The sequence below is a fragment of the Pseudopipra pipra genome, chromosome 4 (genome assembly GCF_036250125.1).
Source record: "Pseudopipra pipra isolate bDixPip1 chromosome 4, bDixPip1.hap1, whole genome shotgun sequence".
Lineage (NCBI taxonomy): Eukaryota > Metazoa > Chordata > Aves > Passeriformes > Pipridae > Pseudopipra > Pseudopipra pipra.
Window position 1 is genome coordinate 70,312,732 of NC_087552.1, and position 12,410 is coordinate 70,325,141.

Here is a 12,410-nt window from a genome sequence, read left to right on the forward strand (position 1 = left end):
TTTGTGGCCTTGGCTTGTCTTTTTTAAGAACACACAGGTCTAGTGTTAAAAGGCACGAGTTGGTGGCAGCCATTTGCCTGCAGATACAACCACACAAGCCGCACCAACCACAACCAGAGCGCCTCCACAGCCTGCCATCCTGCCCAGGAACCTCAGGCACGCCTTATTTTTGTCCTATTTCGCCTTATGCCGTTCCCTGAGCACGGAGAGCCCGTCTGGACCCATTTTCCCTCAGCCCAACAAGATGGCGGCCTGTGGGGCACTCCCGCAGGTGCCGGCCCCGCCCCCGCGCGCATGCGCGGCAGCGCCCCGCGGGTGCCACCGCCCCCTGTGCTATATCTGAGTACGCCGCGAGCCGCACGTATAAGCGGTTGTCTCACACCCTTTGGCCTCCCTCGGATTCTTCCGCCGTCCCCGAAGGCGGCCCTACAGCTGAAGGGTCGGCACGCCCGAGGAAGGAACGCGGACCTGGAGAGGCACCGCGGCCCCAAGCGCGTTCGTGCTTCCCTTGGTGCCGGGCTGTGGGCGCCCCGCGGGCTGCCCTCCTGAGGGACTCCTTCCCTCGAAGCTCCCGCGGAAGGTTACAGCCTTTTTTTATTTTTTTTATCCGCCATCTGCTGAGCAACGGTTTCGGGGGCGTGGCCGGGCGCGCGGGCCCCGCCCCTCCGGTCCAATCGCGGCAGGAGGCTCGCCGCGGGCCCCGCCCCGCCGGCGCGGCGCAGCCAATAGGAGCGCGGGACGGGGGCGCGCGCACGGGTGAGGGGGCGTGTGCGCGGCTCCGCGCCGACAGTGTCGTTCGGCCGCGGCGGCGATCGGGGCGGGGGGGGCGGAGGGGAGCGGGACCCTTGCCCGGAGTGACCGCGGGGTGCACCGGCAGTTGGGCCGGGGGGGAGCAGGTGAGGGCAAGGACAGGGCTGGAGGGCTGCCCGGGCAAGGCAGGACGGGGTATTGGTGAAGCGGAAGGAGCTTGGCCCGGTCGCCTGCCTTCCTCCCCTTGGGCTGCCGCCCGGCGCTCCGGCTGCTCGGAGGAAGGAACAAAGAGGCGACGGGGGTGGGAATGGCCGGGAGCTGCGCTGCAGCCATTCTGGAAATACGTTCTTGGTGTTGCCTTCCACCCACCCCCGCCGGGCAGTGGTTAACAGGACGGTGGGCAGGGGGGTGTCAGGGGCTCGTCCGGAGTCGCTTGGAGAACCGGGAGGGGCCAGGAGGGGAAGGAGGAAGCGCTCACCGCCCCGCTCTATGTGTTTCTCTCCTCCTCCCCTCGGTTTCCTCCCCGAAGGCCTCCCGATGAGTTAAAATGGTGCTGAGGCTCGAGGGGAGCTGGTCGCTGCTCGTGGGGAAGAGGTTCCTGTGCCTGTCGGAGGAGGAGGACAGGTCGTGGGACGCCACCCGCATCTCGGAATGGCCCTGGAAGTCGGGCAGGATCCGGGCAGTGTCACACACGGACATATCCAAACCAGACCTGAAGGTAACCGGGAACTTTCACGGCGACCTGCTAAATCCAGAGTGCTTTACCTGCGCCCTGGGAACCCCGTGGGTGTGTGTACACGTGTGAGCACACGCTGCTCCCGGTGGGGGGAAGGTCTGCTTGGCCAACGCGCTTGGAATCATGTGCACTTCTGCCGAGGGATTCCCCGATGTGCTCCTACTAATGCCAGCAACTACCTCAAACTAATTATAAATGTGCTTTTCTTCCACCAGCGTTTTGAAAACCAGGTTTTTTTGCCGCACCTGCCGTGCCTAGGTTTTATTTCTGTAGTTTTAAGGTCTTGCCAGTTGGGAACGGGTTTCTTTTCCCCCCAGAGATGAAACTGAAACCTTCCAGTGTTGTTGGGCTTGGTGACTTTCCTGTCCTCTTTGGAGTAGCTGGTCATGGACAAGCACGTAGGTCTTGAAAGACGTGCCAAATTCGTGTCTGGTGTTGGAGGTTTCTCGGACTCCTCTTGCATGGTGGCCACTTCTTATTAATGATTACCAACGGGGTTTTTGAACACGGAGTTAGTGGTTTGCAAGCGTGGTGTAACTTGTTCGCTGTGTATTTTGTGTGGAAGTCAAGGGACGTTTTACAGTTTGACTGTGAAGTTCTTAAGAGGCTTTATTTGGCAACTGTAGTCAGTAAAAGTATTCAGCCGTGTCTGGGTATACAGTGAGTATAGAGCGAGTTCTTACTCCCCAAGGACAAGACTCCATTGTAGCAGTGGCGTCTCGTACATTGTCCTGGTTTCTCCAAGGGACTTCCGTGGCTGTCCTGTGACAGCAAGAACAGCACCATCTTTCCATTTTAAACTGTTTCCTTGCCTCTTTTTTGTAACGGGAGGAACTTGGCGACCTCTGAGTAACTGCAGAAGCACCTCTTCCTTGTCAAACAAAAAGAAACCGTGGGTGTTTCTAACTCTTTCTCGAAAGCGCAAACTTTGTTGTGAGCTTCTTGTTGTGGATCTGCGGCGGGGGTGGAGCTTTGTCCATCTTTGGGCGCGGGGCTGTGCCTGTACCGTGCCTGGAGTGAGGAGGAGGTTGGTGCAGAAAGCTCTCCTTAAGGACTTTCTCTGCAGAAAGGAGAAGGAGCAGGTGCTGTTGGGGACTCTATTGTGAGCTTTGTGACTGGTTACGGTTCTGCCAGAAGCGATTGAGTTGATGAGTTCTCCAGTTCAAGTGTTAAAAGAAGTTGCAGGGCGGACAATGGAGGCGTGGAGGGCTTTGTACCAAAACTCGTCCCATCTCATTTCCTCTCGTGGCTCTGTGGAAGAATGATTGATAGACCCAAAATAGTAATGGATTGAGAGGGGGGATTAAATATTTGTATTGTAAAGGAGTAGAAGTACTTACTTCTCAAACTTTACGTTTTGTGTAGAAGAACTGTCAACTGCTGTTGAAATCATTGACTCAACTGTATTTTCCTGTTTGTGCAGTGCTGATGCTGTAGACAAAACAAGCCCTTCTGGTTCTGTTACTTGTTATTTGCTTATCTCTTTCATTGTTTCTGTGCACCTCAAAATGACTAAGTTCATTTCTGCACCCATTAGTTTGATGACTCCTGGCTGTGGTAGTGCTGTTTTGTGTGCAGGTTTTCACTTGCCTCTCCCCTGAGAGGGAAGGTAAACATCAGGAAATGTTTCTAAGATTCCCTCAATTGAGATTTCTCTGCTGTTATTTAAATGTATTTAGACTGGAATGTTATGTTTTATGAAAAGAGGGAATGATTATTTTTTTCCCAGAGTAGAGTCCTCTCCCACATGTTCTGATTCCTGTATTCAGGCAAAGTTTTATTTGTGGTCTTTCCCAGTCATTTGCTGATCTCTCTATGTTGCCTATGAAAGAAGGGTAATGCCATCCCAAAGAAATTTGTTAAACCACCATGTTTTTGCCATGAAGTGACAGTTGTTTTCCCTTTGGGAAGTTTGTATAGTTGCTTCTGAGATTTGTAAGGATAAAAAGCAGTTAAAAGCAACCATTATACAATTTGGTCACCTTTACTGGTTTACTGTCATTTGTGCTGTCAATAAATTGGCTAAAGGTATTCTTTGGGACTGTTATTCTTAAAATATTTCTGGAAAAAAACAACTTTTTTATTCAACTGCTCTAGAGTTTGTGGAAAATCTGTGTGTCCCTTCTGTTGGTTTTAGTAGTTTTTATGGTTGTGTTTTTCCCTGCTTGTGAACAGTGGTGACAGTGTTAACACATTTAACTGTCCTTGGGCAGCACTGGACTTTCTGAGATGGGAAGTTGTAAAGTGAAGTGGGAATATTACTGTTTTATGTGACAGTAATGATGATAAGCCAGTTAACATTGATTATCACTTATAAAATACCAGGTCAGTCTTGGGATGCTTTAGCAATTGCTTGATTGTGTTGACAAAAAGGCAATAATCATGCTAGTATTGTAGTACTGGCAATGATTTCTTTTTTTTTTTGAGTAAATTGATGTTTGTTTCTCCTTTTCTATGTTGACTGTGCCTGAATTTTATGGTTAGTCACTCCTTTGCTTTGCTTCCTTTCTGTAGATTTGTGTGGAATTTGATGATGAGCCATGGGAAAAACGAAGATGGATAGAAGTCTACAGCCATACAATGATAGCATTCCTGGTGGAGCAAAAGCTGGTGCTGGCTGAAAGAAAATCCCAGTCCATGCCTGCTGTCCAGTGGCCTGCAATGGCAAGTACACGTTGGGTCGACTCACTTTGGTTCTGCAGTTCCACCTTCTGGGGATGGTCCTGTCACAAGGGTGGATTTCTCTAGTACAGCCTCACTTCTAGGTGCCATGGGAAGAGAGACTAAATGTCTGTACAGCTGGAGCTGGACAGAGCTTGTCAGCACTTGAAGTTGGTGTGTTTTGCCTGTGGACACAAGAATGTATTTTTATGACTTTGCTTCTCTCCCAAACCACTGTTCTGTACAGTGTTAATTCCTTCTCCCTCTGGTCTCATGGCTCTTTCCTTCTTGCATGAAATTGCAGATAAGAATAGAGAAAAAGGGTAAATAATAGGTTTTTAAGGATAAGCCTGTATTTTTACTTTAAAATTCTTGTTTGGCTCTGCCTCAAGTAGTGTTAATTCTGCAGTGGTTCTTGATCCTGAGACAAAAATAATTCAAACGGTTCTTATGTGATGTCTGCCTGGCACAGGTGACTTGTGAGATTTGGATTTTTTGCATGTAAAAACGTGAGATACACTGTATAAGGCAGAGAACTAAGCTTCCTGTAACTACTATGCATGGCTGGATAGGCAAATTACCCAGGAGAGGTGAACAGGGAATGTTTCTTAATGTATTCAGCCAGTATAGTTCTACTTGACTACTTTGGGTATTGCTACTCAAGAAAGTAGTCGTGAGATAAATGAAGATGCAAACGTGAACTTGCTGAACATGAGTTATGCTGAACTTGTAGTTCATGTTTTAATACTTTTTGCTAGGTGTAAATTGTGCAGTAGAATTCATAGTGCTGTGTTTTAGCTGATTTTTTTTTCTTATGCAAAGCTAATCTAAGCAAATATTTATTGGAAATAGGACCAAGTGGGATGAGGGAGGAAGTGGAAATAGAAATCCTTAATTTTATTTCCTGAGCTGTGGATTAATATCAGCAGTTCTGCTGGTGATTTTGCTGATAAGATGGACTGAAAACCTGCTTATTTAAACTTAGCTGTTGTCCATTTCCAAGTGTCTGAACAGTTCTTAGTGGAGAATTTGTGCATAAGGTTTTATTCCTGGTGTGTTTGACATGCCAGTTCATGCAGGGTGCATATTCCAAAGCTCATTTAGCAGAGGGACTCTGCAGGGTAAAGTGATGCCCAATTCTGGAGCTTGCCTTAGCAAAAAAGGCTTCTTCTCCCTTTACCACCATGCAGGGCAGGAAAGAAAAGGTCATAAAAGAGGTTGTGTGGGTTTGTATTCCTGACAAGTGGAGTAGCTCTGTAGAACTCTTGTAATGCCCAATTGCTCCTGGAGAGACTCTTGTCCCTCCTGGGGTGATCCTGCCCCTCTGCCAATGCTGACCTAACTGAGGTGAAAACAAGAAGGGGGAAGAAGGTCTTTCTTTGATCAGTCCTTAGAAAACCCAAGTATATGTTCTACCAGAATGATTCTCTTTTTTTCTTTTAAATGGAGCACAAATATATCTTATTCTTGGCACTTCTGTTGTTCCAGGCTCCTGATGCCTTCCCACTCAGAGCTGTTACTGCAGGATTAGGCAAAATTTAACTTTGAACATATTAGGAAGTGTTCAGAAGCTTTTAAAGGAAATTTTTTTCCTTGTCTGCTCTTGAAGCCTCTGGTATACCTGAACACAGCTTCATCATTGCACTGCAGTGGTATGACTATGAGGCTGTCCAAGTCATCACACATGCCTAAATTAAGATTTCAGTGTATAGCCAATGTACAAGTTATGAGACCTTCATTGTAAACCATTTACTGATTTGCTGGTTATTCCCTCAATCTGCTATAAGGAGGGTTTTTAGTAACACATCCACCATTAGAATTATTGTATCAGTAAATTGTTCATGTTGAGATGAATGAATGCTAATGACAACCACCTGCACTGAATTCCAAACTAATGGATGAAATTAATTTCAAGTGTAGTGCAGTAACTCCTTCATTAGGCATGTATTAGAAGTTTTATTAGAAACTTGCTTTCAAGAGTTGCATGTAGATGTAGTAGCTTAACAGCAAAATAGATGCAAAACTAAAGTAATCTTTTAAATGCAAATGGTGAATGATGAGATCTTCTTAACTCTGTTTCTAAGAACATGTTTATCACTTCTGTAGACTTACAAGTCCTTGGTGGACAAAGCTGGTATGGGATCACTGGTTTCAGTGCGCTATCTGGGCGAGGAGAGATGTATTTTTCTGTCTAAGGACCTTTTGACACCCATCCAGGTAGGTGTTTATTGCCATAACTCATAAATATCTGTTCTGAATGTAATGTGTTGATTAAAAACCTCCTGAAGCTGATCCAGGACGTGGTCACTGAGGAGAGCTGGATGAGGGAGTGTGCTGGGACAGTTACTCAGCTCAGGTGACAGCAGTTGCATCATGTTGATCTTGGGGATAACCTGGAATAGTTTCCCTTTGTTCTTGTGAACAGGACTGTCATTACCATGAGAGGAGTTGCAGGGGAGTCAGGAATTAATCTTGCTATTTATCAGAAGCACATCACTGCTAATCCTAAACAAATGAGGAATTGGGCAGAATGTAAATTAGATAGTTGAATTACAGTCCCTTCATTGAGCACCATGAGGACAGTTTATTAGTGAAAATTAGGTACAGATGGGTTGAAAGATTGCCCTGTTTGACTGGCTGGTCAGGTGTTTACAAGAATAGTATCTGCTAAGGATAAAGGATTTAGCTTTTTCAGGAAACTACTCTCAGGACCTATAAACAGGCTGAAATAAAAATAGTAATAGATGTCCCAGGTTGAGACTGCCAGTAGTGCCATCATTAGTTTCTGCTTTGGCTTGTAAACAGTCAGCAAATGCACAAGTTCTCTTGAGAAACTAACCAAAGAATCACTAAAAGCTAAATTTGAGCTGTATGTGGTTGTCTTGCCTGTGTTGGCTCAACAAGCAGGGTGGAGGTGTCTTTATGTAGAAGCCTTATCTCAACACTGCAGAGGAGAAGGTTGCTTTACTGGCATCTGGAATAAGTTTATTGACTTCTGGCCCTTCACTCTTTTGTCTCTTACAAATACCAGAGCAGTGCATGGGACAAAAAGAAAAAACCAAACAACCAACCCCAAAAAACCCTAAAACTCTTTTCTTAACAGCACGCTTTGAGCCTTGGGTGGAAATTTGCTCTGAACTTTCCATTTCAGAATCAATTCTAATTCAAGAATTCAACAAGCAGCTTGTTTTACATACCAAGGAAGGGAAAAAACCCCCCTCAACTGTAATATAAATACATGATTGCCCAATAATTATGAATGATTTAGATGTAGCTGTCTCTGTTTTCATTCATATGTACATTTTATAATGGTATCTTGAGATGGGTTGGATCTTGACATTAATGTCATGAATAGAAACATAAAACTTAAATATTTGCATCTGCTCAGGACAAATAAGTTACTACTTCTGAGAACTTAAAATCTTACATTGAACCATCTATTTCTTAATTTAACTTAGCAATCTACTAAAACAAAGCTGGGTTGTTTTCAGAACAGTGTTAAAGTGGACTTGGAGAGCTCAGTTCAGTCTGGCTTGCAGATGGTTGATGCAAATTAGTGGTAAGAAAGTGGTGTCTGCTTCAAATCCGACATCCTGGAGCTGAAGTAACACAGTAATGAGAAACTTGCTGGACTTGCAGTTGCTTCCATCTTGTTTCTAAATATTATGGGGTTTTGTTAGTCAAAAGCATTATCCTTAATACAAACTTACATTCTTTTTTTCATAAATAGGATGTGGACAGTTCCAGGCTTTCTCTGAAGGATGATCAACATGTAAATGAAGAAATCCAGGCTTTGGTTAAGAAACACCTGGATGAAACACGCTTGGTCCAAGGTATGAGCAGACTCTGGAGCAGAAAACTGACAACAAGTCCAAAGGGAAATCTCTTCAGTGATGGTTTAATTCATTGGTAACCTGTTCTAGGGGATAAAAGCTTTTTAATACTACTGATTCTGCTTTGACAGTGAATGCAAAATGTGAAGGATTGTAGAGATTTAAGTTTCAAGTATTTCCCTTGTAAGAGTGAGTGTGTAATTTAAGTGCACACAGATGGCCTGCTACTTGTGAAAGAGAAACCAAACTTGTAGAAATTCTCAACTGAAGTTAGCTGGAGTAGTTTATTGTTTCAAGTAACTTGATTTTTTTTTTTTGTTTGCTGCTTGTTTATAAAAGCCTCCAAAGCTTTGAATAGAGACTTCCTTTTTCGTCAAATTAAATTTGTTGGGTTTAGGTTTGCCAGCTTCCAATTCTTAATTACTGGGTTCATATGAGCATATTTATAGTCATGTGCTTGCATGTACAAGGAATGTCTTGCTTTTATGGAGAGGCAAATATTGCAACTTAAGAGTTGCCATTTCCAATACTGGAAAGAGAGGAAAAATTCACATCTAGTCATTGAATCTTCATTTCTGTGTCCACTGATCTGCCTCACAGTCTGAAATCTGGAGGTTAGTCTGGCCTCTGCTATGTGTCTTAGCCTCCATACAACTTCACTGAACTATTCCAGGAAGGAGGTAGCTGGAACATAGTTGTATAATTTTTCTTCCAGCTCATGTGGAAGTTGTCTAAAGGTTCTCAGTTTGTTTTGCTTTCTTGCATTTTGCATGCAATACTGTTGGCAAATTCATATTGATAACTATGATGATCTTTATGCCTCCTTTGTCTCAAGTTTTTTTTTTTTTCCCCCCCCTATTTTTTAAGGTGGAAAAAATATCATTGGTTCAAAAATTAGAATTTATAGCCTGGATCCATCTACTCAGTGGTTCACAGCAGTTGTTGTCAATGGCAATCCAGCTACCAGGACTCTGGAAGTCAACTGCCAGGAGGTAGGAACCAGTTGCTGTGGGTTTACAAACAGATATGGGGAATGGGTAAGAACTTGTATTTATATCCCCACCAACACCATTTTTATTTCTGTCTTTACTCTAATCTTAAAACACAGGGATTGGTGTAGTGCAGAATTACCCAAAGTGTTTCTGTGTGCTGCTCGTAGATTGTTAAGTAACAAATGTCCTTGTATGCAAAATGAGGGAGACCTGGAATTTGTATTTGAAGAGTGAAGCAAATGTGACTCTGGTTTCTTTGCTCTCTGTGCTGTGCAGACAGTGCCCTGAAACACCAGTTTGTGTTTTCTCCTGCAGAGACACTGTCACAGGGCATATTGTTAAACTCAGCTTGGTATTCAAAGAATACCTAGAAGTGTCTAAGTCCATACCACAATATCTGAGATAAATATATTCAAATAGTAACTTTCACCTTCTAAATGACTGCTTCTGTTTCTTGTTCCAAGATTCCAGCTTTAAAAACTCTTGATCCAGAGTTAATTCATGTTGAAATCATATATGACAACAATGGGAAGTGTGGTAAGACCTATTATTGTTTGTCCTTCAAACACCAAGTAGGGTATTTGTGATAAATAGACTAATCCTGATCACCTTCTCTTCCAGATAAATCAAAAAGAATTGGGGGTGTAAAAAGGAAGTCATCTGAGAATGGTGGAAGTGGTGATGCTAAACACACAAAATCTTCTCCTGAGGTAATGTCTTGCTGTTATATATGACTGTTATGTAATGGTTATGTCACTTCTCAAAACAAATAAGGATTAGATTGGAAAGTAGAATAATAAATCCCTTGGAGGGTGTGTTGAGTCCTTTCAGACTTGTCTGGGCATGAGTAGAACATCTTGCCTTGTGAGAATAGAAGCAAAAGTTACTAAGCCTTGAAGGTTGGTGGTGTGTTGGTTTTGTTTGGTTGGTTTATTTTTTTTTTTTTCCACTTTTTACCCCCTCTTTCTGCTTAGGAGTTGACCTGCCTGGTTGTGTGTTCTGTAGTGGGAGAAAACACAAAGCAGTTCTCAAGTCTATAACCTTTGCTTTTCATGTTCCTTCTTAAACTGTTTTGTACTTGATCCCAAAATCTTCAGCTACACTTGCATCCTTTGGGGATTCAAGCTACATAAGCAGCAGCGTGGAAGAAGGTTTTTTCAGTACAGAAAGGGAGTGTGGCTGCTTTTTTGGTACTTCCATATCTACTCTCATTTCTTTTGTGAGTGACCTGCCAGGTATCACTGAGGTAAATAAGCTCTCAAAGGTCAAAAGACAATGTTGCGAAGTGTAGAAATGCAAATGAAAAATGATGGCTTGGCTGAAGAACAGTGCATCAGACTTACCCTCTTATTTTGACCCAGTGTTTCAGGCCAAAAACTGCACTTCAGGCAGGAGTAGCCAGACTTCTGAAAGCTCTGGAATGGTGGGGGTGTGGGAGGGTTGCATTTCTCTGCTTCTGTGCAGAGTCAACTCTGTGTATTTCATTTATCAGTGGATATAATTATTAGCAATCTTCAGTGGCTTCACAAAGACACAGCATGAGGCAGCAAGTACAGGATAAGATTTCTCAATGAAGAGAGTGTCCTGTCCTGTATTTACCACCGAGGAAGAGCCACCAGCAAGTCAGAATGGAGTAGCAGTGCATTGCAGTCATAGTCTGCTTGTGTTTCTACAGCTCGTGCTTGAGCACCTTTAGCAGCTTTGGGGTGTTCAGTTTGCCTTTCTTCAGCTTTCTGCACATCCAGCCATTGAGCAGCCTGCTTGATACACACAAAGCTGGTCTTTATTTCACATTGCAAGTGCCTTGCAGAAGATTTGCCATGATCTCCGTTCAGAGCTTGTTTCAACGTAATTTTTCCTTAAAGTAGTAAAGTTAGTTACATCTAATTTCCCAGTCTGCATTCCTTTGAAGGACTGGAGCCCTTATCACTTTTGTACTCTTTGGGAAATGTTTTGCAACTGTTTTCTCAAAAGGATTACAAGTGAGTGTACTTTCTAGAAAGGAAAGCATGAGCTGTGTTGGTTTCTCTTGTTTTGATGGGTGTGAATATATGGGAGTGATAAGCTGAAGTAATGTTTTTTTGTTTTACTTGGAATGTGATAGTACTGGGATTTCTGATGTGGAGTTAATTATCTCCAGCATTTGTTTTTGAGAGCTTGACTTGATGCTTGACAGCTGTGTAATACCAGAGCAGAGAGGAAATATTTTGGAGTTGATTCTAACAAGCCTGTAGTGTAACTTCCAGCAGTAAGTCGAGCATGTGGGAGTAAAATATGGACATTGGAGCTGAGGAAGGACCCCCACAGAAAACTGCTGTTTTCAAGACACTTGCTAACTTGGTGGGCCTGTTGTGTTCCTAAACAGATTATAGATTTGTGAGGCTGGTGATTTAATCGAGACAGGATTTCTTTGCTTAACACTTTCTAGAATCCTGGTATAAAGATCTTTTTGCTACAAGGAAGTTCACATCTAGATTTTTGGTAATGCTGTCAGACTAACTTCAGAGTTTTCATTTTCTTTGGGGTTTTCAGAGGAGCTCAGAAATCTATTTCTGAATTCCAGCTACTGCAATTGCTTTAGAAACATTGTTGCACTGGCAGTTACCAAGAGCAGAGCTTTCTGCCTTCCTTTCCACTTGCTTAATACACTTCCTTTCCCCCAAAAAAGTTTGTTGTTTATTGGGGGAAAATGAATTGACATGAACAGTCTTTCATGGAACCTATGAGGTCTAAAAGGACGCTCTAAAGTCCTTCCGTCTTATGAACTGAGTCTTTAATTTGCTTTATTAAATATAGTAGGAAGACCATTAATATATTTTTCTTTTTAAGCTGAACCCTGCAAAACAGTATTTCTGTTATCCTGACTTTTCCTAACTGTCCATGTCTCCCTTGCAGGTTTCTCCCAGCCAGGGTCATGTGCAGTCAGTACCAACCGTGCTGGGTGAAGCATTGCTGGGATGTACTCCTGCAAATAAAGACCAAAGGCACCCAGGGCTGCCCCTGCCAGCAAACTCACCACCCAACCTTGGTGCAGAAACTCCTCAGGGGTAAGCAATGACTTTGTGCTTATGCAGATGTTTTTCCCTTCAGAAATAACTCCAATTCTTAGCACAACAAACTCAGAGGTCATTTTAAATCGCTGTAGTGATTACTCTTCTGTAAAATTGATGTAGAAAAGTGTTAGACTTAGTTGCCCTGGATAAATAATTTACTTTCTGATGCCATGTTCATCTTTATCTTGGAGGTAGTGACCCTTTCAGTGTCCCAGGCCAATGTCACTGCCTCATTGTACCCATCTGTACATGGATGCACAAGTGTGGTCCCTGCTTGTCAAATGCATTCCTCCCCTGCCAGAAAACCAGAAGACATTCAGGCAGGTGTCTGCCTCCTTGCAGATCAAGTACTCGTACTCAGCTGTATTTCTGCTGAACACCAGTG

The 12,410-nt window shown here is 43.6% G+C and overlaps 1 protein-coding gene across 1 annotated transcript in view; it reads left to right on the forward strand.

The window, feature by feature from the left end:
* Nucleotides 1-557: 557 nt before the first annotated feature.
* The window catches only part of KDM3A (lysine demethylase 3A), a 30,404-nt gene continuing 18,551 nt past the window's right edge, over nucleotides 558-12,410 (forward strand). The window contains exons 1-9 of the mRNA XM_064653502.1: nucleotides 558-580; nucleotides 1,280-1,468; nucleotides 4,001-4,150; nucleotides 6,254-6,364; nucleotides 7,878-7,980; nucleotides 8,848-8,972; nucleotides 9,437-9,509; nucleotides 9,594-9,682; nucleotides 11,868-12,019. Coding sequence (XP_064509572.1) covers nucleotides 1,298-1,468; nucleotides 4,001-4,150; nucleotides 6,254-6,364; nucleotides 7,878-7,980; nucleotides 8,848-8,972; nucleotides 9,437-9,509; nucleotides 9,594-9,682; nucleotides 11,868-12,019 — 974 coding nt within the window. The 5' untranslated portion in view covers nucleotides 558-580; nucleotides 1,280-1,297. The remainder of the gene's footprint in view (nucleotides 581-1,279; nucleotides 1,469-4,000; nucleotides 4,151-6,253; nucleotides 6,365-7,877; nucleotides 7,981-8,847; nucleotides 8,973-9,436; nucleotides 9,510-9,593; nucleotides 9,683-11,867; nucleotides 12,020-12,410) is intronic.